Source organism: Salmo salar, chromosome ssa13, assembly GCF_905237065.1.
Source record: "Salmo salar chromosome ssa13, Ssal_v3.1, whole genome shotgun sequence".
Classification (NCBI taxonomy): Eukaryota; Metazoa; Chordata; class Actinopteri; order Salmoniformes; family Salmonidae; genus Salmo; species Salmo salar.
Genome location: NC_059454.1, coordinates 30601154 through 30628685, shown reverse-complemented (window position 1 = coordinate 30628685; position 27532 = coordinate 30601154). Strand labels below are relative to the sequence as shown.

The 27532-nt window shown below is 43.2% G+C and overlaps 1 protein-coding gene across 4 annotated transcripts in view; it reads left to right on the top strand.

Annotated features, from left to right (window-relative positions):
• The window catches only part of cfap74 (cilia and flagella associated protein 74), a 49696-nt gene extending 31996 nt beyond the window's left edge, over positions 1-17700 (top strand). For 2 of the 4 annotated variants that reach the window (XM_014135416.2, XM_014135414.2), the window contains exons 23-39: positions 3070-3157; positions 6822-6995; positions 7425-7558; positions 7668-7944; positions 8179-8334; positions 8680-8840; positions 9914-10048; positions 10253-10365; positions 10675-10730; positions 11678-11797; positions 11892-12047; positions 12272-12413; positions 12657-12811; positions 13946-14078; positions 15401-15531; positions 16169-16303; positions 17251-17700. In XM_014135416.2, the coding sequence (XP_013990891.1) occupies positions 3070-3157; positions 6822-6995; positions 7425-7558; positions 7668-7944; positions 8179-8334; positions 8680-8840; positions 9914-10048; positions 10253-10365; positions 10675-10730; positions 11678-11797; positions 11892-12047; positions 12272-12413; positions 12657-12811; positions 13946-14078; positions 15401-15531; positions 16169-16303; positions 17251-17373 (2389 nt within the window). In that variant the 3' untranslated portion in view covers positions 17374-17700. The remainder of the gene's footprint in view (positions 1-3069; positions 3158-6821; positions 6996-7424; positions 7559-7667; positions 7945-8178; positions 8335-8679; positions 8841-9913; positions 10049-10252; positions 10366-10674; positions 10731-11677; positions 11798-11891; positions 12048-12271; positions 12414-12656; positions 12812-13945; positions 14079-15400; positions 15532-16168; positions 16304-17250) is intronic. The other 2 variants (XM_014135415.2, XM_014135417.2) reach the window with 2 other exon arrangements.
• Positions 17701-27532: the final 9832 nt, after the last annotated feature.

Below are 27532 nucleotides of genomic sequence, written 5' to 3'. Positions count from 1 at the left end.
TAATGAATATTATCATATTAACAGGGGGGACCTGATCCTAGATCAGCACAACTACTGTGAGGAGCTTTGTGAATACGGGCCATGGTCAGCGGACTTGATTGAACAGGGACCTGTTCTGGATCATAAATGGTTTAGGTGTAATCTGTGGGATATGTTGCCCAGCTCTTCCGGTCAACTAGTCAGCTCAGGCTGGTAAAAGGGAGATTACTCTTGATTTACCCAGATTGACTCAGATTACAATTAACAGAGCTGCTGCCTTCACCAAGCAGTGTGTCATTTACTGGTCTACATCACTAACGCACATAAATGTTACTGTACGTGAGTTACAGGGAAGGAAATATATATATTTTCAATCATATTTTTTTGGGGGGGGGTGTGAGTTGTCAAGGGTGTTTTTCCTCCTTTTCCCAAATGTGATGATGAGAAATTCCCTAATCTTCTTTAATCAGTTTTGTAATCCTTGTTCATAATCACTGTTTTAATGTGAAAGTGAAAGCCAAGCAGGAGCCCATATAGAATAGGGATATATTTTTTAAAACATACTCTGCTGCCTTTTCTCACATAGCCTAAAGTTTAAACCACTGAATAGCACGAACGTTGTCCCAAAGTTAGACAATATTCCGCTGACAGAGACTGATGGATCTCTGACTCCCTCTCTCTCGCTCACACTCTCACTCTCTGTCAGTCTGCTGAGCCTTCCACTGTCAGGATTATAGGTGGTCCACAGATTATTGCGTTTTAGACTTTCCAAGTTTTAAGCAGTGACACAAAATGACTCCAACAGGATCTTTCTGCCACTTGTGTTGTGACTCAGGCAGATGCCGATGAAATGTTTGCTGAAATGCCACCTTGATCTTTGACTGCTTATGTGAGGATAATATAATGAATGTCATTGCTTTATACACAAGCATTGCTTTCTAAGCACCACAGGTACAACTATTCAGTTTAGATCTACAGGTAACTGCCAAAATAAAGGAAACACTTGAGTAAATGAGGGATACAAAGCATATTGAAAGCAGGTGCTTCCACACAGATGTGGTTCCTTAGTTAATTAAGCAATTAACATCCCATCATGCTTAGGGTCATGTATAAAAATCCCAGTTGCCCATTATTTTGGCTACTATGGCTAGAAGAAGAGATCAGTGACTTTGAAAGAGGGGTCTCAAAGGAGTATATGGTTTTTAAGGGTGTTGTGTGTGTGTGTGTGTGTGTGTGTGTGTGTGTGTGTGTGTGTGTGTGTGTGTGTGTGTGTGTCACCAGATCTCAACCCAATTGAACACTTATGGGAGATTCTGGAGTGGCGCCTGAGACAGCATTTTCCACCACCATCAACAAAACACCAAATGATGGAATGTTTTGTGGAAGAATGGTGTCACATCCCTTCGAGTTCCAGACACTTGTAGAATTTATGCCGAGGTGCATTGAAGCTGTCCTGGTGGCTCGCGGTGGCCCAACGCGCTATTAAGACACTTTATGTTGGTGTTTCCTTTATTTTAGAAGTTACCTTTAAGTTCTCTTATAATTCATTACCTTGTTGAAGACTGTACATGTGCATAGTGTTATTTGGGTAAGATTTGGAGGAGAGAAATAGTGGATAAACTGGTTGCCGAGTGCAGCATGAGGTAAAATTGCGGGATGCCAAACACTTGAAAACCTCATCCAACCGCACATTTCCCCTCAGCAGCATATGGGTCTGGCGACATCCCGCCAGGCTTTTTCACTCTACCCTGCCAAGCTAGTTCAAGAGTGACTCTCCAGCAGAGATTCTATTAGCAAAGAACACAAGGGCTTCCTAACAACTCCCAATAATAATTCCCCCTTCTGTTATTGTGGGATTGAGATACAATTGAGACATGTTTGCTTTTCTGTTTTGTTGTAAATGTCATACAGTACAGATGAAGGATCTTAATTTGATCGCCCTTTTGTTGCAGGAAATGTCTTGCACAGCAGGAAATGCAAAGGTGTAGTGTATTCAAGGTTTAAAAAGTCTTCTAAAGTTTGTAATTTCCACTTTAAAATGTCAGACTTGATTTCCCCTAACAAAAAATGTGTTTTAACCCCTAAGAAAGTGTACATTAATTAGAATTCACATTTCCTGTTGCTGCAGGATTATTTTCCTGCTGTGAGAAACTGGTAAATTTAAGATACAACATCTGTACATCCGAGCTGGTTGAAATACAACACTGATTTGCTGTAAGATCGTAATTATGAAACACGCCGTTTCCCTAGGCTCTGACAGATTTGTTGGAAGCATTGGGCGTCACTTCCAGAGCTTTGTATTCATTTGGAAAACCTCTGACATCTGGAAATCCCTCTTAAATTGCTTTAAACCCTCTGACACTGGCAGCATTAGCTCTCATGCCTTCATAGAGCCAGCATTACCAAACAGGGAGGGAGAGAGAGAGAGAGGAGTCAGGAGTGGGCTGGGTTTGTGCTGCTCACTGTGGATACACTGTGGATTGGCATCTGACTGTTGTTTTCATGCTAATCAAGTATTGGCTGCGTAGTAGTAGAGAGATGGCAGTTCTCACAAGAGCAGCTCTCCACCTAGGGTATTGATTGAGCTAGTGCTTTACATAAGCTCTGTGTATGACTGCAAGCCCTCTTTGATGTGTACTTATGCCCAACATCACCATGGCTACAGCCCACAGTAGTGTGGAGGCGTGCTCTCTTGCCTTCCCTGGTGGTTCTACAGATCTAAACAGGGGATAGTCGTGTTGGTTTACAGTGAAACGCTGAAGGTTTTCCTCCATGGGCCCTCTCTATCCCTCGCACTGAGCATTTTCCCAGTTGTTGAGGGCTGGGACATATTTGCTGATGTAATGTTTCAAGGTAAACTCTGAAATTTGACATACACGGTGGGGCGACTTACAGAAGTCAACAACAAAATTCTAATCTAACAAGACTGCTAGCATTGGCTCTTCCCAATAGTGGCAGCCTTGACAGATTGTGGTTGTTCATGAGCAGGAAGTTGCCGCGCTGTGCATGATGGTGTCATATTGCTGAGTTAATGTACAGTATAATGATTTCCTGTATTCGTATACCCACTACCCTGTTCTTCCCCCCTAGACGTTCCTTGTTCGAGGATGCAAAGACGTTTTTTGACAGCGAAACAGGAGTGCTGGAAGTCCCCTTGACAGTGCAAGTGGCTGATCAGGTTTGTTGCACTGTTAAGCTCTAAACTTACAGGCAAGAATTCAATTGTGTTATTTCAAAGTGCACAAAAAGTAAACAATCTGTATCAGTCAACTACCACTGATACTATCAGTTGAGAATGTCCACAAAAGGGACACAGCCAGGGATGCAGAAGGAAGCAATTTGGGAGATGAGTTTTCCTCAAATACTGCACAAACAGCCTTCGAGAGATACAATTGTGGAAAATGTCTATGCGATGATTGAATTCTGGACGCAGTCTACAGTATGAAGTATCATACAATACAACAGCCCCTCTCAATCCACACGGAAGCGTTGAGTACTTATTCATAAGTAGCAAACCTTCTGCAGGTCCCCATGAAGGGCAGAAGCACTGAAGGTTGTAAATTAACCCATTTTAATAGTAGCAAGCTAAAATTATCCACCACCCCAAGGCCTGCACTGTTCCATGAGTGCTAATGAGCCAAGCATAAAGGTTATTCCACGTTGTTTTACTGGAAAGGTCTCCATAATATCATTTGGATTATTTGTTTTTCGTGTGGTTTCCACTCTATTTGAGCTCTTTTAAATAGATTCAAAAGATTCTCACAGAATGATATTATTTCTATTCAGCTTTCAGTTGTGAAACGGTTACATTCAGGGTGTTTGGCACGTAAACTGCTGATCAGATAATACAACTGGAAAGGGATTATCTTCCATTTTCAGGCACTGATTCGTGATGCTCCAAGGATTATTCTGGATATCCCACCACCTATTGATTTATGTCAAAAGTTTTATCAATGTATAGTTATCCAAGTTAAGTATTAAGTAAGTACATCAGGGATTGTTAAATTCATTTTGACATGCACACACACACACACACACACACACACACACACAACAGCAGGGGTAACAGCACACTCAAATCCAACACACAAAACAGGCTCCGACCCAACACTCGTGCCGCATTTGTGCTGTGTTACCCAGTCAAATCCCCCAAACTGGCCAGCAGTCACACTCCTTCAGCCAAATCATCACCTTACCCACCCTGCCCCACCCCATGCCCCTTCGCCCACCTCCTAAACCCACACCCTTATACTGGGGAGGAGCGTAGAGGATTTGGAGGCAGTAGGTTTTCATGGAGCCAAAAGCAGGCCAGCAGGATGTTCCTGCAGAGACCCAAAGCTGTGCCCCCGGCCTTGAACCCTTAACCCTGGCTCCCCTCCAGGCCTCCCTCTCTGGCCACCAGGCCCTCTCTGGCCGGTGCTGAAAGCGTGAACGGGTAAACAAGGTAAGCTGCCGCACCCAGATACGGCTGAGGAGGACATTAATACATAGGTAGGAACGCTGCTCTCAGGACATCAAATTGTATTTGTCACATGCGCCGAATACAACAGGTGTAGACCTTACAGTGAAATGCTTATTTACAAGCCCTTAACCAACAATGCAGTTTTAAGAAAAATACGTGTTAAGTAAAAAAAAATAGATAAGTAAAAAAATAACAAATAATTAAAGAGCAGCAGTAAAATAACAGTAGCGAGGCTACATACCTGTACAGAGTCAATGTGTGGGGGCACCGGTTAGTCGAGGTAATTGAGATAACATGTACATGTAGGTAGAGTTAAAGTGATTATGCATAGATAATAAACAGAGAGTAGCAGCAGTGTAAAAGGGGTGGGGGGACGACGATAATGAAAATAGTCTGAGTAACCATTTGATAAGCTATTCAGGAGTCTTATGGCTTGGGAGTAGAAGCTGTTAAGTAGCCTTTTGGACCTAGACTTGGCGTTCCGGTACCGCTTGCCGTGCGGTAGCAGAGAGAACAGTCTATGACTAGGGTGGCTAGAGTCTGACCATTTTTAGGGCCTTCCTCTGACACCGCCTGGTATAGAGGTCCTGGTTGGCAGGAAGCTTGGCCCCAGTGATGTACTGGGCCGTACGCACTACCTTTGTAGTGCCTTGCGGTCGGAGGCCGACCAGTTTCCATACCAGGCGGTGATGCAACCAGTCAGGATGCTCTCGATGGTGCAGCTGTAGAACTTTTTGAGGATCTGAGGACCCATGCCAAATATTTTCAGTCTCCTGAGGGGGAGGAATAGACTTTGTTGTGCCCTCTTCACGACTGTCTTGGTGTGTTTGGACCATGATAGTTTGTTGGTGATGTGGACACCAAGAAACTTGAAGCTCTCAACCTGCTCCACTACAGCCCCATCGACAAGAATGGGGGCATGCTCGGTCCTCCTTTTCCTGTAGTCCACACACATCTCCTTTGTCTTGACAACAGATTGTTCCACCTGGGTCAAAAATGTATTTTCTTTCATTCTATTACTTTAGGTGCACTTGATTTAGCTTTCCCCGTGGGCTTTGCGGGCAGGGTTTTCACTTTTCGGACTATTTAGTTGTTTTAATTGTGCCAGGCGAGCTAAATCAAGTGCACCTATTGGGATTGAAACATATACAGTACTAGTCAAAAGTTTGGACACCAACTCATTCCTGTGTTTTTCTTTATTTTTACTATTTTCTACATTGTAGAGTAATAAATCACTGACATTGTCACCAGCAAAGCACCACCTCTTCCATGCTTCACGGTGGGAACCACACATGCAGAGATCATCCATTCACCTACTCTGCTTTTCACAAAGACACGGTGGTTGGAACCAAAAATCTCAAATTTGGACTCATCAGACCAAAGGACAGATTTCCTCCGGTCTAATGTCCATTGCTCGTGTTTCTTTTCATTGGTGTCCTTTAGTAGTGGTCTCTTTGAAGAAATTTTACCATAAGGGCCTGATTCACGCAGTCTCCTCTGAACAGTTGATGTTGAGATGTGTCTGTTGAACTCTGAAGCATTTATTTGGGCTGTAATTTCTGCGGCTGGTAACTCTTATGAACTTATTCTCTGCAGCAGAGGTAACTCTGGGTCTTCCTTTCCTGTGACGGTCCTCATGAGAACCAGTTTCATCATAGCGCTTGATGGTTTTTGCAACTGCACTTGAAGAAACTTTCAAAGTTCTTGAACTTTTCCGGATTGACTGACCTTCATGTCTTAAAGTAATGATGGGCTGTTGTTTCTCTTTGCTTATTTGAACTGTTCTTGCCATAATATGGACTTCGTCTTTTACCAAATAGGGCTATCTTCTGTATACCATCCCTACCTTGTCACAACACAACTGATTGGCTCAAACGCATTAAGAAGGAAAGACATTCCACAAATGAACTTAACAAGGCACACCTGTTATTTAAAATGCATTCCAGGTGACTACCTCATGAAGCTGGTTGAGAGAATGCCAAAAGTGTGCAAAGGGTGGCTACTTTCAATCATCTAAAATATATTTATTTGTTTAACACCTTTTTGGTTACTACATGATTCCATACGTGTTATTTTATCGTTTTGATGTCGTCACTATTATTCTGCAATGTAGAAAAACCCTTGAATGAGTAGGAGTCAAAACTTTTGACTGGTGTTGTACATATATACACCCATATAATTATATTTATAGGTCCCATGACTGCTTAAATGAATAAGCATCATAAAGAACCTCTAGATAGAAGTTGAAGTTCCAAATGTGAGTTATGCAGAGTTTTTGCGTACATCAAGAGTTGTTTTGCAAATAAAAGACATTGACCGCATTGGATATTACAAAACAGAACAGAAATAAGGCAGAAATACTCTTTCACTGGGCTTTCAGGTCCGGCCTGTTCCCTTCACGGTCCATGCCGTCATCACCTCCTCTGACCTGTGCTTTGACCGGACAGAGGTGGACTTTGGCCACTGCTCCATCTACGAATCAGTGAAGACCAGCGTGCGCCTCACAAACCTAACCCTCCTGCCCCAGGACTTTGGCTTTCTGAGCATACCTCAGGTATGGCCTCCATCTGCCTGATGGACTGCATCCCTATGGACTGACCTTTGACCTAATTTCCTGCTGTTTGCATCTCTATAGTCCACAATTCCACCTTGGCTAAATAAAATCATCATAAAACATCAGTAATAAACACTTCTGTTTATTAATTTGGACTCTACTGGTTTTGCTCTGATATGCCAATTTGGCCTATGCTATACTCTCCAGCAGGAGATATCTGACAATTGAATTAGAATTCATTATATTTCTATGTATTTGACTCTGTGTCTGCCGTTATATCTGTGGCTTTAGACCTTTATGATCTCACCTAAACCTGTCCTGAATAGCTAATCCGGCCCTATGGAGATGTTCTGCTTTCAGTCAGTCAGGACTAAGGACAAAACCGTGTTTGGATGGCCTGAGCACTGAGCAGTGTTTTTCTCCTCCTAGTTTGTGGAGGTCCAGCCCAACGACGGCTTCGGCACTCTCCTCCCATTGGAAACCTTGGAGGTGGATTTGATCTTTAGCGCCAAGAAGGCAGGAGAGTACAGCTTTCAGCTCAACTGCAAATCCGGAATTAACAGGTATCAAGGTTTTGTTCCTTCCTACACCTTGTCCTGTCACAAAATAGAGCGCTATCAAGTATATTTCACTGCATTACTTTTATTGTGTTTTCCCCAATGATTGCTATAGAGACTTCCCCTTGTCATGTCGTGCAGTCGGGGTGCACCCTCCGCTAGAGCTGTCTCACTCTCTGGTCCAGTTCGGAGCCACAGCGGTCGGTGACTGTTCCACAGCCGTGCTGCACGTGGTCAATGCACACACCAGCCTCAACGAGTTCACACACCCCGTGCCCCGCATTGGCCGGGACCCTGTTGCCCCGGTGGGCCCCCGGCTGTTCGCCTTCACTCCCCCCGAAAACTCAGAGATTAGCCTCACCCCCAGGACAGGCCGGGTCTTACCTGGACAGGTACTCTACCAACAAGCAGTGTGCTTCCACTTTACTTGAACACTTTGTGATGAGGCCTAGCATATTATGTAGTTTCTCTATTCTATTCCATTCCAGTGTATACTCTGTTCTGATGACTGCATTGTTTATTTATGTTACCTTTTATTTAACCATTGAAAACACGTTTTCTTTTGCAATAACAACCTGACTGGTCACGTCATTAAGTCATTGACTGGTTCTTTACTGTGTTCCCAGAGGTGCCTGGTGCAGGTGACATTCAGGCCCAGGCTGTGTGACCAGGCCATAAGGGAAGAGACGGTGCGGCTGCTGTGTCGCTCCGAGGAGCTGTGCCTCCACGAGCTGGACAGGGTTACCAAGGCCGAGGGGAAGGGAGGGGAGGAGGAGGGGCCGGTAAGCTTCAGTCCCTGGAGTCACTCCATCCTCCTAATAAAAGTTGAATGAGTCTGCATTGTCAGTATTGTATGCTTAGCACAAAGACTGGAAGTCATTTCGCTAACGTTAGATAGCAACTTCCTTAAAACTGCACGCAAAGACATAAAAATGGTGTCCACGAGTTAATCTGACCCTGGGGAAGTAGGTAAAAGGCCTCATTACCAAAAAATCCCAAACTATCCTTTTAATGTTGTCTTGCTGCCATACAATGTGTTTGACTTTGACCCTGTGTGTGTGTTCGTATGTGCACGCGCATGTGTGCACATTATTGTTCCTGTGTACTGTATGTGTGTGCTGACTCAGTGTAAAAGGGAGGCCCCTACGGCCCCCCAGAAAGGCAAGAAGCCGCCCCCCGCCCGGCTCCAGGCGAAGCAGACCCTGAAGGAGAAGATCAGCAAAGTGTCCATCAGCCCCAAAACAGACAGCCCCTTCAGAGCCCCCAACCCAGCCGACATACAGTCAGGGTACGGCTCATCTACACCACCACAACTATCACTTAGATACCGTGCATACATACATTTTTATACCATGGCATCATTGTTGAATACTTTTTTCTGATTGGCTTGAAGGACATTCTAGAGCGTACATTATTATTTTCCATAGAACGCATAGCGCCTCGTTGATTATCCCTTACATATTTCAGTGACAAATCAAAAATGTACCGTAAATGTTTACTTAATTCTGAGGTAAACTGCCTCCTAAAAGCTTTATGTTAAAACGTAAGTAACTTAGGCAGAGGTTAATTGCAAGCAACACACTACTGACATCATTACATTTAACCATCTGCTTCACACCTTGCACTGTGTTTAGTGCGTTTACTTTTTAGCGTTTAGTGAGTAATGCATTTTGTCTTCTCTATGAAATAATGACTGTTAAAGGCATTGGGCGGAATCCTAAGCTACGCACATTCGAAGACAACTTATTTTTGCACAAATTATGCATTTATGTCAATGGGATTTGTCAGGAAATATGTAATCAAGATATGTTTATTTTTGTATTATTTTATTTTTTAACCCCCCTTTTTCTCACCAGTTTTCGTGGTATCCAATTGGTAGTTAGTCTTGTGTCATCGCTGCAACTCCTGTACGGACTCGGGAGTGGCGAAGGTCGAGAGCCGTGCATCCTCCGAAACACAACCCAACCAAGCCGCACTGCTTCTTGACACAATGCCCACTTAACCCGGAAGCCAGCCGCACCAATGTGTTGGAGGAAACACCGTACACCTGGCGACCGTGTCAGCGTGCACTGCGCCCGGCCCGCGACAGGGGTCACTAGTGCGCGATGGGACAAGGACATCCCTGTCGGTCAAACCTTCCCCTAACCCGGACAACGCTGGGCCAATTGTGCACCGCCCCTTGGCTCTCCCGGTCGTGGCCGGCTGCGACAGAGCCTGGACTCGAACCCAGAATCTCTAGTGGCACAGCTAGCACTGCGATGCAGTGCCTTAGACCACTGCGCCACTCGGGAGGCAATCAAGATATGTTTAGGTTTAGGATTGGGTCAATAGTTAGTGATGTTTGTGTTGTTTGGTTCGCAGATCAGAGGAGTACGCTGCAGGCAGGGCCTCCCTCCTGCACGCCTTCCCTGAGCACTACAGTCGATACGTCATCCCTTGCTTCGTGTCCGACGGAGATCCACCCCAGAGTGACCCCCAGGCCCAGCCATCCTGCAGGTAGTATACTATACACATTACAACTCCCATGTAGATCCTATTTACAATACCAACCTTATATTAATTTGTATGTGCCCCCCATTATCATTTACGTTAATCAATTACACACATTCATTTAGTGGGGATAATGTGGAGAGAACAGGTTGAAGTGTTTCTCCCACTGCCTCTGTTGTTGTAACGCTGACGAGCTGTCCTCTGTCCCAGCAGCCCCCTCAACACGCTGTACCTGGAGCTGCATTGCCCAGCCGTTAGGCCCCCCCTGGTGGTCGCGTCCAGTAACGGCCAGACCACCATCAACTACCACCAGGTGGCTGTGGGTCAGTCCATTCAAATGTATTCTTCTGACCAGAGCTGCAATCAAATACTATTTGAAATCTTTTGAATACTTTGAGTGTTTGCTTAAGTTTGCATGGAGTGCCAAATGGACAGAGTTTGTGGTTTTGGGACAATTTCATTGGTTCATTAATATTTTGATTTCAATCAAGGACAGATAAAGTATTTTAAATTATTTCAAATAGTATTTGAACCCAGGTCTGATTCTGACATTGGAAGTTTTTTCCCTATTTTCCCTTGCCTGTGAATATATTGCTACTTGTGTCAATTCTGTGTTTCTTTTGTTCACTTAGGACAGAAAGTGGTCAAAAAGCTCACTGTTCAGAATATTTCTCAGGAAGCCTTGGAGGTATCCTTTTCTTGGTCACAACATGCACAAACGACCTAGATCGCCAGAGTGTGATGATCTGTGGTTATGTGAGAAAAGTCAGTGGGGTTTATTCATGAATCTTTACCTCTGCAGAATTTCTACCACCTGTTTTTCTAAGACAAAAAACTCCATGGTGCTCAGAATGAAAAACTATTTCAGTTGTAATAACATGTTGACATTCTGAGTATGATGCATGCATCAATCCACTTGATTCATTATTTAATTGGTTTTCAACAATAAAGTGGTTGATTTAAATTTTTAAAAAGCTGTTATGAATAAGCCTCAGGCTTTCTCTATGTGCTGGTTGAAAGGTACTGATGTAGCCTATATTTAAAAAAATATAACATCGCATGGCCCATTTGTGTCATTGATACACACATTGTATATAGCTAGTATTGTATGATATAGCTTTAAGGCTAATCTGGACACATCAGACCTAGAAACCAGAGGTTATTCAGTGAGGTGAAACGGATAAAAAGGTTATGAATAGAACTGACATGATTCCAAGTTCTACATGCTGACAATCATATCTGCTCCACATATCAACTGGTTGAAAACTAGCATAATTGCACGTTTGATTGTCTTCTAACTTTGCAAGACAATTGAGTGACTTGAACATTTACATTTTATTAATTTAGCTGATGCTCTTATCCAGCGTGATTTACAGTTAGTGCATTCATCTTAAGGTAGCTACGACAACCACATATGACAGTCATAGTAAGTCAAACTATTACTTTTTTTTAATTGGCTTTGGGGATGATGCAAAAAAATCTGTTTTACACTTGATCTGAGAAAACACTTGCAGAACAGTGGACCCACACAAGCGTATCTGTACACAATACATTTCACCCTCCTGAACAGGTCCCTTTGAAGGTAGGATTGAAATATTGCTGTTGCCTGACTACTCTTCCTTAACCCTTGCCAAGCTGAGGTCCTCAGTGTTGGACCTGAGTGGTCCGTTCTCCCTCCTAAATGCTCTGAGACGGCTGGGTCCTGGAGCCACACACACATTGTTACTGGCCTTCACACCTGCACAGGGAAAAAGGGTGGGTCAATCACACTTAATGTGAAAAGGGGTGGGTCAATCACACACACATGTTGCCGTCTTCCCTATAGCTGATGCTGTGGCTCCTTTCACAGTACCGTGAGACTGTGGAGATCCACAGCCCAAACATGACCCTGGAGATCATGCTGTGCGGGGTGGGAGTGGATCCCCTTCTCACCTCCTCCCACCAGGGTGGCCTCATGGACTTTGGCTACATGTTGGAGAAGGAGAGAGCCTCCCAGGTCTTTAAGGTCAGTTAGCCAGCATCAACTAGTATCTTGTACAGGGGGTGTACTTCTAGATCAAGCTGCCTCAAGCTACAGAAACAGGAGAGAGCATCTTGTCCTATGGGTCATTCTGGTTCAGACTAAGCTTACTATGTGTACTTCTACAGCAGCAGGCTACTTAGCCTGTACTGCACTCGATACCATGTCAATGAAGTTGTGATATTTAAAGCTGTGTCCTCTGTCTTCAGCTGCAGAACATGTCATCTCTGGCGGTGCGCTTCTCTGTGCTGCTGCACAGCCTGACGCTGGGGTGTAAAGCCCAGAGTGGAGCAGACTCTTTCCCTGCCCTCCTCAGCCCAGGCCCAGAGGAACAGACACACCCCACTGTGGGTAAGACCAGTTCATCCCACCTAGGTCCACATCTCTCACTCAGAACTAAGGGCTAATGCCATGAGCTGTTGCATTCTCTGTAGTTAGTGTTAGCTACCATTTGTTGGATTAAAAAAAAAATTGAGCGTTTTCTGATGCAGCATTATATTAAATCGAATTATGTTAAATTATTTCTGATGCTAACATTGTTGTTAAATGAATTAATAATCTGGGTTTCTTTCTCTCCCACCTCCCCGTGGCCAGGGACCCAGAACTACAGTGGTCAGAGTGTGTTTAATGTGACGCCCATAGAGGGCACCATCGCCCCAGGAAAGAGCCAGGACATCACCGTGACCTTCCTGCCAGACCACGAGAGCCTCCACTACTCGGACATACTGAAGGTGGAGCTCATGAACAAGGTACCACAGAATCATCCAACTCTCATGACATAGTGGCTGCATCTGAAATGGCACCCTTCTGCCTCTATATTCCATACATAGTGCTACTACAAAAGTAGTGCACTATAGCTAATGCACATGATTCTCTACTTAACGCAGTCTCTACTCTACTCGTTCGACTGCCCAGACAACTGGCTACTCTGGCAAATTTAATTGATGAATAAATGGTACTCCTTTAAATGAAACAAAACACACCACCTAATTTCTTATAAGATTTTAGGATGATTGTGCAAATGGTCACATTTTTCTCTCCTGTTGCAAAAACTCAACGCGCACCACTAGGCAAAATATGTGCTTTGAATGAAACAAAACAAAGGTATGCTACAGTTTGTTAACACCATATGTTCTAAAATGAAATTCACTGTACATAATTCAAAACAACAATGTAGTCTACTTCGAAACAACACTTTACAACTCAAGAAGATCTAAATGCATATTCTCATTAAACTGATTGAGATCAAATGGTTGTTATGCAGATGCTGCATGGACGTTTCACCGGTAAAACTTGAATAATTCACGATTGACAGTGAGAAATGTGAAGGGAGGGTGACCACAAAAATGTGTGCATAAAGTAGAGGTAAAGAAACGCATGCGTGATTCGGAACTTCAGTTCTGGGGAAGAGGCTTCCAGGGGGGCGGGATGGAGTAGTTACTTTCGGATCCACAGCCTCTGCCTATTTTTTTATGTTTAGTTAGCGGTGTTCAAATGAAACACCACCACCACCCAGTGGCAGTCCTAAGTCAGTGTGAATGTGAGAGTGAGGCCTAAAAAAGAAATCAAACTTTACTAAGCCATTCATCACACACACGTGAAAACACACACACACACACGTACACACACAGCTGAATATAGAGCAATGTATGAACCAGTTTCCTGATAAAAGCTGTTATATTAGGTTGGCACTGAGTGGGAAGTTGAGTGGGAAGGTGTCTATTGCAGGAGTTCAGTGGAGCTCTAGATAGATTTACTGACGCAGGATGTTTCCGATTTTAATCACTATCTCGGACTGTAAAGATAAACTGACCACTATTATGTCACTGGATTGTATGTAGAGGGCATAAGCTGCTCTAACACCCTGCCGCTCCTTCCCTTAGAGCACAGTGTGTGTCATGGTGCTGAAGGGTGCAGCTCGCTCTCACATCATGTACCTGTGTGGAGGAGACCCGCTGGCAGTGCCCACTGATGCCGTTCACCCTCTGCCAGCCTCTGGGGACTCTGAGCACAAAGGTATCCCTCTCTCGCGCTTTCTCTCTCGCACTCTCTCTCTTTCTCCATCAGTCACCAGCTTCATTAATAAGTGCGTCAATGACGTCGTCCTCACAGTGACCGTATGGACATACCCCAACCAGAAGCCATGGATTACAAGCAACATCCGCACTGAGCTAAAGGCTAGAGCTGCAGCTTTCAAGGAACGGGACAATAATCCAGACGCATATAAGGAATCCTACTATGCCCTCCGACGAGCCATCAAAAAGGCAAAGCGTCAATACAGGACTAAGATCGAATCCTACTATGCCGGCTCTGGCGCTCGATGGATGCGGCAGGGCTTGCAAACTATCACAGATTACAAAGAGAAACCCAGCCACGAGCTGCCCAGCGATGCAAGCCTACTAGACGAGCTAAATGCCTTCTATGCTTGCTTCTAGGCAAGCAACACTAAACCATGCATGAGAACACCAGCTGTTCCGGACTACTGTGTGATCCCGCTCTCCGTAACCAATGTGAGTAAGACCAGACGGAATACAAGGACACATACTTGGTGCATGCGCTGACCAGCTGGCCAGTGTTGTCACTGACATTTTCAACCTATCCCTGACCTGGTCTGTAACACCAACTTGTTTCAAGCAGACCACTATAGTCCCCGTGCCCAAGGACACCAAGGTAACCTGCCTAAATGACTATCTCCCCGTAGCACTCACATCAATAGCCATGAAATGCTACCACACGGTCTTGAACGAACAGGACCCTGAACATCTTCTACCCCCAAGCCATAAGACTGCTAAACAAGACTAATAAATAGTTAATCAAATGGCTACCCAGACTACCTGCATTGACCCTTTTTTGCACTAACTCTCTTGCACTGACTCTATGCACACATAATGGACTCTACCCACACACTCAGACTACATATGCCCACGCACACATATGCACACACACACACACACACACACACACACACACACACACACACACACACACACACTGCTACCTGTCTATTATCTATCCTGTTGCCCAGTCACTTTACCCCTAAGTACATGTACATATTACCTCAATTCAAGTACCTCATACCCCTGCAGATCGACTCGGTATTGGTACTCCTTGTATATAGCCATATTATTTTTACATGTTATTGTTATTTGTTATTCACTGGTATTTATTCCTTGTGTCACTAATCTTTAACTCTGCATTGTTGGAAAGGAACCTGTAAGTAAGCATTTCACTGTTAGTCTACAGTCTGTTGTTTACGACGCATGTGACAAATACAAATGTATTCAATTTTTGATTTGGGACTGTAAGCCTGTTTTGCTTGTTCTCTTCTCCTTGTGTAGTAGACTGTGAGGAGCCCCCTCTCCCTGTGCTGCTCACCCTTAGAGGGGTCTACAGAGAGGGGGCCATGAGCCCAGCGGTCAGAGAGCTGGAGGTGGGCTGCATCTGCTCCACACAGCCTATGGCCAAGAAGGTAGGCTAATACTTATACTATTGTTGTTGATTACAATTAAAAAACAAGGGGTTAGACTTCTTCTGGAGACTATTGGTTACAACATCCAATCTTTAAATAAAGTAAACACGCACATGACCACGACCAGGGTCACTGCTAGCTCACTGGTTGCAGCAGCCTTACAAACAGGTTGAAAGAACGTCATTACAAACAGGTACAAATGTGGTTGAAATAATGTCATCACAAGCAGGTTGGAATCTTGTTGAAATTACATCATTACAAAACAGGTTGACATCTGGTTGAAATAACATCATTAAAACAGCTTGAAAGCTAGTTGAAATAACATCATTAGGATGAGTTCAGATTCCTTTGGAGATCCTAACATTGGCTGCGGTGTACCACTCCCCCTTATTCACTCTCTCTCATGGATTCAAAAGCAGTGGATTAGTGTAAGCATGGGCAAGGGAGTTAGTTTCCACCATATTTCTGACAAAGATCCCATGCTGTTTATTCCATGAGATGGAGTGAGCAACTGCACACTTAGGGGAGAAGAGTAGAAAATCGGACCGCATGACCACAACACATGACTTCCCCTCCCTCTCCTCCTGTGTTGACCTTACCTATGTTGTGAACTTTGCCCTCTCCTGTCCATGTGCAGAACGTGGAGTTCAGCTGGGAGGGCCTTCAGGCGCTGCAACAGAGGGGCTTCAGCGTGGAGCCGACCAGGGGCACGGTGGACGCTGGCCACAGACGCACCATCACTGTGATCTGGACTCCTCCTTGTGGCCTTAAGGTGCGACTGCCGTCTAAAAGCCTCAATGTGAATGCACCGTACACATGGGGTTGGGCTTTGGGGTCAATTTAGTTCAATTCATCTATTGAAAATAATCTCATGAGGAAAACGTGGCTGAAAGTTTTTCAGTTCATGAATTGAATTGCCATTCACTTCTCCTGAATGGACAGATCTAGAATGGTATGTAACCATACCATGACCTGTACTTTAAGACCGTGTTTCTCAAGGTGGCCACATTTTTGTTCTAGCCCAGCAGCAATACCACACCAGATTCAATTTATGAACTAATCACCAAGCCCTTGATTAGTTGAATCAGGTGTGTTAGCTCTGGGTTGTAACAAAAATGTGCACACTCTAGTGGTCCCCATAGAAACACTGCTCTGTTGTGCACTATGGTGTAACGTTCGCCACCCATTCAGATAAATTATCAATCAGGGTAGTTACAACCCAAGCTAATTATTAGAATCAGGTGTGCTAGGTTAGGGTTGGAGTGAAAACATGCAGTAGAGTAGCTCTCCACATCCAGGGTGGAGAGCCCTGTACTAGACACAGCAAGCTGTCAAGGTATTTGTCCCAGGTGGTTCCACGTGGAGGGAAAACTGTATAATATAGTTTTAGTTATTTCACTCCCTTAGATCTGCATAGGATGGTAGTTTTTGTTTTGACATACTTCAGTTACCAAAGAAAATGTGCAAATCAAGTTAAGTCATAATTGCATACAAAAAGAGTCCATATGTATTTCAAAGTCTCAGTGTGAAGAGAACGTACAAACTACACTTCCTGTTCCTTCATGTGGCTTTCTACATTACTAAATGTATATTTGCCTCTTATTGTATTTGCACATGTACTGTATATCCTCCACTGATTGTTGATTTAAATCTGATTGTGTGTGTCGGTGTGTGCGTGCATGCGTGCATGCGTGTGTGTGTCTGTATGTGTGATTTTAGCCGAATGAGGTGGTGCAGGTGTGTGCGCCCCTCACCCTGAGAGGAGACGAGACAGAGGTATACAGTGTCACCCTGCTGGCCTTGGCATCCAGAGCTAGTCAAGACCCTTCACACACACACTAACCAATATGCAAACATATAGAACACTTCACACACTAACCAATATCCAAAGAACACTTCAGATGGGACTGGAGGAAGACAAACTTAACTCATTGTTATATGTTTAAATATTGTTTAAATACTTTAGTGTAATATGAGCGTGGACAAAATGTCCCTTTGTTGTCATGGTACTTATTGGAAATAATATTCAATGTTTTAAAGCATAATTTTTAAGGCACTTTGTGGACAAGTTAGATGAATATGGGTTATTTTATAAGCAAGAAAATTGTGGAAAAAATATTAAACATTGACAACAATGTATTTCAATAAAGACCTATGGGCATAATCACATAGTCAGCCTTTTATCATTATTGGGGCTGTCAAACTCAAATTAGACTATAGCCCCTGTTCTAGGCTGGTTTCACCACCAGGGGGCAGAATACAACAATTTACTGAGATACAGTGCATGTACTTGCTACCTACAGTATGTGTTAGTGTATAGCAACAGTACATAGAGCATTCGATTTTGAAAATGTATGCAGTAAGCTACAGTTGAAGTCGGAAGTTTACATACACTTAGTTTGGAGTCATTAAAACGTATTTTTCAACCACTCCACAATTTTTTTGATAACAAACTATAGTTTTGGCAAGTCAGTTAGGACATCTACTTTGTGCATGACACAAGTAATTTTTCCAACAATTGTTTACAGACAGATTATTTCACTTATAATTCACTGTATCACAATTCCAGTGGGTCAGAAGTTTACATACACTAAGTTGACTATCTTTAAACAGCTTGGAAAATTCCAGAAAATGATGTCATGGCTTTAGAAGCTTCTGATAGGTTGGCATCATTGGAGGTGTACCTGTGGATGTATTTCAAGGCCTACCTTCAAACTCAGTGCCTCTTTGCTTGACATCATGGGAAAATCAAAAGAAATCAGCCAAGACCTCAGTCTGGTTCATCCTTGGGAGCAATTTCCAAATGCCTGAAGGTACCATGTTCATCTGTACAAACAATAGTTCGCAAGTATAAACACCATGGGACCACGCAGTCGTCAGGAAGGAGACGCGTTCTGTCTCCTAGAGATGAACGTACTTTGGTGCGAAAAAGTCCAAATCAATCCCAGAACAACAGCAAAGGACCTTGTGAAGATGCTGGAGGAAACCGGTACAAAAGTATCTATATCCACAGTAAAACGAGTCCTATATCGACATAACCTGAAAGGCCGCTCAGCAAGGAAGAAGCTGCTGCTCCAAAACCGCCATAAAAAAGCCAGACTACGGTTTGCAACTACACATGGTGATAAACATTTTTGGAGAAATGTCCTCAGGTCTGATGAAACAAAAATAGAACTGTTTGGCCATAATGACCATTGTTATGTTTGGAGGAAAAAGGGGGAGGCTTGCAAGCCGAAGAACATCATCCCAACCTTGAAGCACGGGGGTGGCAGCATCATGTTGTGGGGGTGCTTTGCTGCAGGAGGGACTGGTGCACTTCACAAAATAGATGGCATCATGAGGTAGGAAAATTATGTGGATATATTGAAGCAACATCTCAAGACATCAGTCAGGAAGTTAAAGCTTGGTCGCAAATGGGTCTTCCAAATGAACAATGACCCTAAGCATACTTCCAAAGTTGTGGCAAAATGGCTTAAGGATAACAAAGTCAAGGTATTGGAGTGGCTATCACAAAGCCCTGACCTCAATCCCAGAGAAAATTGTGGGCAGAACTGAAGCAAAGAGGCCTACAAACCTGACTCAGTTACACCAGCTCTGTCAGGAGGAATGGGCCAAAATTCACCCAACTTATTGTGGGAAGCTTGTGGAAGGCTACCCAAAACGTTAAACAATTTAAAGGCAATGCTACCAAACACTAATTGAGTGTATGTGAACTTCTGACCCACTGGGAATGTGATGAAAGAAATAAAAGCTGAAATAAATCACTCTATTATTCTAACATTTCACATTCTTAAAATAAAGTGGTGATCCTAACTGACCTAAGAAAGGGAATTTTTACTAGGATTAAATGTCAGGAATTGTGAAAATCTGAGTTTAAATGTATTTGGCTAAGGTGTATGTAAACTTCCGACTTCAACTGTAGGTGTCAAAAAGTGCATGGGGTATAACTTATTTGTAGAATAAGTCCAGACCACTGCAAGTTCACATCCCTCCCTGCCTGTCACATACTGTAGTGTTGTCAATGTATGCCTACTCTCTGATCAGTTCCATCACTGTTGCAAGATCCAGTATATATACTCAATTAGAATAGTGTATACACTGAGTATACCAAACATTAGGAACACCTTCTTAATATTGAGTTGAACCCCCTTTTGCCCTCAGAACAGCCTCAATTGGTCAGGGCATGAACTATACAAGGTGTCGAAAGCATTCCACAGGGATGCTGGCCCATATTGACTCCAATGCTTCCCACAGTTGTCAAGTTGGCTGGATGTCCTTCGGGTGGTGGACCATTCTTGATACACACGGGAAACTGTTGAGTGTAAAAAACCCAGCAGTGTTGCGCCTGGCACCTACTACCATACCCCATTCAAAGGCACTTCAATATTTTGTCTTGTCCATTCACCCTCTGAATGGCACACACACAATCCATGTCTCAAGGCTTAAAAATCCTTCTTTAACCTGTCTCCTCCCCTTCACCTACACAGATTTAAGTGGATTTAACAAGTGACATCAATAAGGGATCATAGCTTTCACCTGGTCACTCTCATGGAAAGAGCAACTGTTCCTAATGTTTTGTATACTCAGTGTATCTCTGATAATAATTCCATGTCAATTGTAATATAAGAATTAAAAAATGTGCTAAGATACTTATAACAAGTCTTTGACAACGTAATGAGCAGGATATATTCCTATTCATGAATTCACAATTGAACATGCATTTCTGTCGTTACATCCTGGACTGCGCAGCTACAAAACAAGGAGAATGAGAACGAGGTGCTCAGTTTAAACGTGGTGAAGCTCTTTATATGAACAGCAGATGCTATGGATGGGCCAATAGGAACCATCCGTTCAGAGAGATGCATGTGGTAAGCATTTATCAGAGATTGAAGCAGATTACACTAGATCAGATTAGTTCATCCCAACCTGGCTATAAAAAGCAAGGTCATTATGAGCTTAGTTTAATGTAATGTCACCCATTTTATTAAATGTATGAGATCATATTTGTGTTGCCATTTTGCCTTTTTCTAATCTGATTTGTTGTCTGATCTCCACTAATACCATATGATACTGCTACTATTTGTTTTCTCTGGTCCGTGGAGTTGTGAGAGTTCGTGTATTTGTGTGGTGGTGGTTTGTTGGTGTGGACATGTTGAATTATTCTTGTGGGGAACAGAAGTCCCCACAAGAATAGTAAACAAACCAACTAGGGACATTTTGTTAGTCCCGACAAGGTCAAATGCTATTTCTAGGGGGTTTAGGTTAGAATTATGTTAAGGGTTAGGAGCTAGGGTTAGGTTTTTTGGTTAAGAGTACGAGTTAGGGAAAATAAGATTTTGAATGGGACTGAATTGTATGTCCCCACAAGGTTAGCTGTGCAAGACTGTGTGTGAGAGAGAGAGATGAAATTGGCATCCATTTTTCTGAAATGTGCTGATTAAAGAAGCAATAAAACTGTCCTTCTTTAGACTAGTTGAGTATCTGGAGCATCAGCATTTGTGGGTTCAATTACAGGCTCAAAAGGGCAAGAAACAAAGAACTTTCTTCTGAAACTCGTCAGTCTATTCTTGTTCTGAGAATTGAAGGCTATTCCATCCTCAACTGGCAGCTTCATTAAATAGTACCCACAAAACACCAGTCTCAACGTCAACAGTGAAGAGGCGACTCCTGGATGCTGGCCTTCTAGGCAGAGTTCCTCTGTCCAGTGTCTGTTATTTTGCCCATCTTAATCTTTTCTTTTTATTGGCCTGAGATATGGCTTTTTCTTTGCAACTCTGCCTAGAAGGACAGCATCCTGGAGTCGCCTCTTCACTGTTGATGTTGAGACTGGTGTTTTGCGGGTACTATTTAATGAAGCTCCCAGTTGAGGACTTGAAAGGCATCTGTTTCTCAAACTAGGCACTCTAATGTACTTGTCCTCTTGCTCAGTTGTGCACCGGGGCCTCCCACTCCTCTTTCTTTTTTGGTTAGAGCCAGTTTGCACGGTTCTGTGAAGGGAGTAGTACACAGCGTTGTATGAGCTCTTCAGTTTCTTGGCAATTTCTCACATGGAATATCCTTAATTTCTCAGAACAAGAATAGACTGACGTTTCAGAATAAAGTTGTTTCTGGCCATTTTGAGCCTGTAATCGAACCCACAAATGCTGATGCTCCAGATACTCAACTAGTCTGAAGGCCAGTTTTATTGCTTCTTTAATTAGCATAACAGTTTTCAGCTGTGCTAGCATAATTGCAAAAGGGTTTTCTAATGATCAATTAGCCTTTTAAAATGATAAACTTGGATTAGCTAACACAACGTACCATTGGAACACAGGAGTGATAGTTGCTGATAATGGGCCTCTGTACGCCTATGTAGATATTCCATAAAAAATCTGCCGTTTCCAGCTTCAATAGTCTTTTACAACATTAACAATGTCTACACTGTATTTCTGATCAATTTGACATTATTTTAATGGACAACATTTTTAGGTTTTCTTTCAAAAACAAGAACATTTCTAAGTGACCCTAAACTTTTGAACGGTAGTGTACATTGAAGATGTGAAGGTCCAGGATACCAAGACTGCCAATGAATAGAAACAGTTACTGTCTTGCACCACTGGGTGGAAACAATTCCCAAGTGCAGAGTCCACTAACATTTTACAGTAGGCCTATTATAAACATGACACAGTTGGGATTAGTGACTTAATGAAGGGAATTTCTAAACTGACGCTTCTGGTTGTAAAAGGTCTGTTTGCAGCTAAAAAAAAAGATATCTGCATGATATTACGTTCTTGTGATTAGAAAACAATATTTGTTTCATTTTCTATAAACATCTTTCCTAAACAATGGATAGATAGTACACTGGGGCTTTCTCTTACAGCCTATTGTCTGACTTGCACCTGTCTTTAACAATCTTGGAAAAGGTTCCCTGGGGCACATGGCATTAGCTTCACAACACATGAATGCAGACATAGTGTATCCAAGACAACTAAATCTCACCAGCGCTCAGGTCTAGCTGAAATGGGGCTGGGCTGTGCAGATGGGTCCCTATGAAACCAGCCACCAACTTAACTCAGAGGTGTTGGCTTTATAGATAGCAGTCTCTACACCAGGGTTAGGCAACCCTGATCCTGGAGTGCCACAGGCACTTCATGTTTTTGATTTAACCGACCTGGAAGACCAGGTGTGTAAAATTTTGGCAATCACTGAACTGATCAATTAGCTCAGTTGGTCGGGTGTGGTGTGGTGGGTGACTAGTTGGAACAAAATCCTGCAGTACAGGACTTCAGGAACAGGGTTGCCTACCTCTGCTCTACACACACTCCACAAGGTGTATTTGTTTACAGGAATATCCATTCAAATGTCTGCAATACATACACATGCGCACACACACAGATTTTTGTAAATCCAAAGATTGACTAATACAATAATATGTGTATATCATAGAGGCATTATTGTTGCCGATCTATCATTGCAAAATGCACATATTGTAGTTTTCCAAGCATGAGGAATGCAGCTCATTGAGTGATATTTTGTATCATGACCAAAAGTTAATAGTTTTGCAGATGTTAAAGCACAGGGCTCTCCAACCCTGTTCCTAGAGAGCTATCCTCCTGTAGGTTTTCACTCCAACCCCCAGTTGTAACTAACCTGGTTCAGCTTATCAACCAACTAATTACTAGTATCAGGTGTGCTAGATTAGGGTTGGAGTGAAAACCTACAGGAAGATAGCTCTCCAGGAACAGGGTTGGAGAGCCTTGTTAAGCACTTTTTTGCACCCAACTTATGTTACTTGTTCCTAACAATGCAGTATAATGTCAAACCAGTACCCCCCAAAAAATGACAAATGATCAACAACAAATGTCGGAACAAATCCAATTAACAACCCAAATAGCACTGTAACAGTAACCCAAATGCAATCTACACGTATATACACCAGATGAATTTACACAAGATATACTAAAAATGATATGTACAGCAGTATATTACAGTGAGCTATGTCAAAAATCCAATATAAATACACAGTACAAAACCCCATGGCAAAATGGATAGAATTGCAGGACAGTTGCTTGCGGACTAGAGTCCGGAATATAAATATACAGTACCAGTCAAAAGTTTGGATGCCTACTCATTCCAGGCTTTTTCTTTATTTTTACAATTTTTTACATTGTAGAATAATAGTGAAGACATCAAAACTATGAAATGACATATATGGAATCATGTAGTAACCAAAGAAGTGTTAAACAAATCAAAATATATTTATATTTGAGATTCTTCAATGTAGCCACCCTTTGCCTTGATGACAGCTTTGCACACTTTTGGCATTCTCTCAACCAGCTTCATGAGGTAGTCACCTGGAATGCATTTCAATTAACAGGAATGCCTTGTTAAAAGTTCATTTGTGGAATTTCTTTTCTTAATTTTTTTGAGCCAATCAGTTGTGTTGTGACAAGGAAGGGGTGGTATACAGAAGATAGCCCTATTTGGTAAAAGACCAAGTCCATATTATGGCAAGACCTCAAATAAGCACAGAGAAACGACAGTCCATCATTACTTTAAGACATGAAGGTCAGACATACGGAACATTTAAAGAACTTTGAAAGTTTCTACAAGTGCAGTTGCAAAAACCATCAAGCACTATAATGAAACTGGCTCTCATGAGGACCGCCACAGGAAAGGAAGACCCAGAGTTACTTCTGCTGCAGAGGATAAGTTCATTAGAGTTAACTGCACCTCAGATTGCAGCCCAAATAAATGCTTCACAGAGTTCAAGTAACAGACACATCTCAACATCAACTGTTCAGAGGAGACTGCATGAATCAGGCCTTCATGGTTGAATTGCTGCAAAGAAACCACTACTAAAGGACACCAATAAGAAGAAGACACTTGCCTGGGCCAAGAAACATGAACAATGGACATTAGACCGGCGGAAATCTGTTTTTTGGTCTGATTGAGTCCAAATTTGAGATTTTTGGTTCCAACTGCCGTGTCTTTGTGAGACGCAGAGTATGTGAAAGGATGATCTCCACATGTGCGGTTCCCACCGTGAAGCATGGAGGAGGATGTGTGATGGTGCTTTGCTGGTTACACTGTCTGGGATTTATTTAAAATTCAAGGCACACTTAACCGCATGGCTACCACAGCATTCTGCAGCAATATGCCATCCCATCTGATTTTCACTTAGTGGGACTATCATTTGTTTTTCAACAGGACAATCCCCCAAAACACACCTCCAGGCTGTGTAAGGGCTACTTGACCAAGAAGGAGAGTGGTGGAGTGCTGCATCAGATAACCTGGCTTCCAAAATCACCCGACCTCAACCCAATTGAGATGGTTTGGGATGAGTTTGACAGCAGAGTGAAGGAAAAGCAGCCAAAAGGTGCTCAGCATATGTGGGAACTCCTTCAAGACTGTTGGAAAAGCATTCTTCATGAAGCTGGTTGAGAGAATGCCAAGAGTGTGCAAATCTGTCATCAAGGCAAAGAAAGGGTGGCTACTTTGAAGAATCTCAAATATAAAATATATTGTGATTTGTTTAACACTTTTTTTTGGTTACTACATGATTCCATATGTGTTATTTCATAGTTTTGATGTCTCACTATTATTCTACAATGTAGAAAATAGTACAAATGAAGAAAAACCCTGAGTAGGTGTGTCCAACCTTTTTGACTAGTACTGTATTTATGAATGGTGTGTATAGACAGTATGGGCAGTATGTGAATAGAAAAGGTGTGTATAGCAGTAGTTGTATAGGATAAGCCATGACTAGAATACAGTATATACATATAAAGTGGGTAAAACAGTATGTAAACATTATAAAAGTGACCCTTGTTCAATGGCTCTATGTACATATGGCAGCAGACTCTAAGGTGCAGGGTAGAGTATCGAATGGTGGACGGCTATTGACAGTGTCTGAACTTTAGGGCAAGGTACTGGGCGGATTCCGGCTAGTCGTGACTGTTTAACAGTCTGATGGCTTGTAGATAGAAGATGTTATTCAGTCTCACAGTCCCAGCTTTGATGCACCTGTACTGTCTCTACCTTGTAGATGGTAGTGGGGTGAACAGGCCGTGGATCCGGGGGCCAAGCCGAATTTCAGCCTCCTGAGGTTGAAGAGGCGCTGTTGTGCCTTCTTCACCACGCTGTCAGTGCAATGGGACCATTTCAGGTCCTCCTCAGTGATGTACACCCTGACGAACTTGAATCTTTTGACAGCTCTCCACTGCATCCCTGTCAATGTGGATGGGGGCGTGCTCTCTCTGCTGTCTCCTATAGGCCATGATCAGCTCCTTAGTTTTGTTGACGTTGAGGGAGAGGTTATTTTCCTGGCATCACTCCGCCAGGGCCCTCACCTCCTCCCTGTAGGCTGTCTCGTCGTTGTTGGGAATCAGGCCTACCACTGTTGTCGTCAGCAAACTTGATGATTGAGTTGGAGACGTGTGTGGCCACGTAGTCATGGGTGAACAGGGAGTACAGTAGGAGACTGAGCACGCACCCCTGTGGGCCCCCTGTGTTGAGGATCAGCGTGGCGGAGATGTTGTTGCCTACCTTCATCACTTGGGGTCAGCCTGTCAGGAAGTCTAGGACCCAGTTGTATAGGGAGGGATTCAGACACAGGGCCCTGAGCTTAGTGATGAGTTTGGAGGGCACTGGTGTTAAAGGCTGAGCTGTAGTCGATGAACAGCATTCTTACATAGGTATTTCTCGTCTCCAGGTGGGATAGGGCAGTGTGCAATGCAATGGCGATTGCGTCGTCTGTGGATCTTTTGGGGCGGTATGCAAATTGTAGTGGATCTAGGGTGTTGGGTCAGGTGGAGGTGATATGATCCTTAACTAGCCTCTCAAAGCGCTTCATGATGACAGAAGAGCATGCTACGGGTTGATAGTCATTTAGTTCAGTTATCTTTGCTTTCATGGGTACAGGAACAATTGTGGACATTTTGAAGCAAGTGGGGACAATAGACTGATTGAGAGATTGAATATGTCCGTAAATACCACTAGTGGCCCCTGTGATAGTAGATAGGTCAGTGTGCAGGTGTCATTGTGCTATTTTGTGTTTTTTCTTTTCTTCATATCACCAAAAAGAGGTTCTGAACATCAGAACAACAGCTGATGTGCGAAGTTTCAAGGCTCTGCTCGCCTGTGTTAGAATACCTCATGATAAGCTGTAGACCATATTATTTACCAAGAGAGTTTTCATCTATATTTTTCGAAGCTGTCTATTTACCACGACAAAACGATGCTGGCACTAAGACCACACTCAAAAAGCTGTATAGGGCCAGAAGCAAACAAGAAATTATTCACCCAGATTCGGCACTCCTAGTGGGGGTGATTTTAATGCAGCAGAACTGAAATCCGTTTTACCTCATTTCTACCAGTAGGTCACCTATGCAACTAGGAAAAAAACCTCTAGAGGCGATGGATTACAGGCAACATCCGCACTGAGCTAAAGGCTAGAGCTGCCACTTTCAAGGAGCAGGAAACTAATCCGGACGCTTATAAGAAATCCCGCTATGCCCTCCGACGAACCATCAAACAGGCAAAGCATCAATACAGGACTAAGATCGAATCCTACTACACCGGCTCTGACCTTTGTCGGATGTGGCAGGGCTTACAAACTATCCCGGATTAGAACCAGAAACCCAGCCACAAGCTACCCAGTGACCCAAGCCTACCAGATGAGGTAAATACCTTCTATTCTCTCTTTGAGGCTTGCAAAACAGAACCATGCATGAGATTACTAGCTGTTCTGGACAGCTGTATAATCACGCTCTCCATAGCCGATGTGAGTAAGATCTTTAAACAGGTTAACATTCAGACGGATTACTCGGATGCAGACTCAGAGCATGCGCTGAACAGCTGGAAAGTGTCTTCACTGACATTTTCAATCTCTCCCTGACCCAGTCTGTAATACCTACATGTTTCAAGCAGACCACAATAGTCCCTGTGCCAAAGAACACCAATGTAACCTGTCTAAATGACTATCCCCGTAGCACTCACATCTGTATCAAAGAAATGCTTT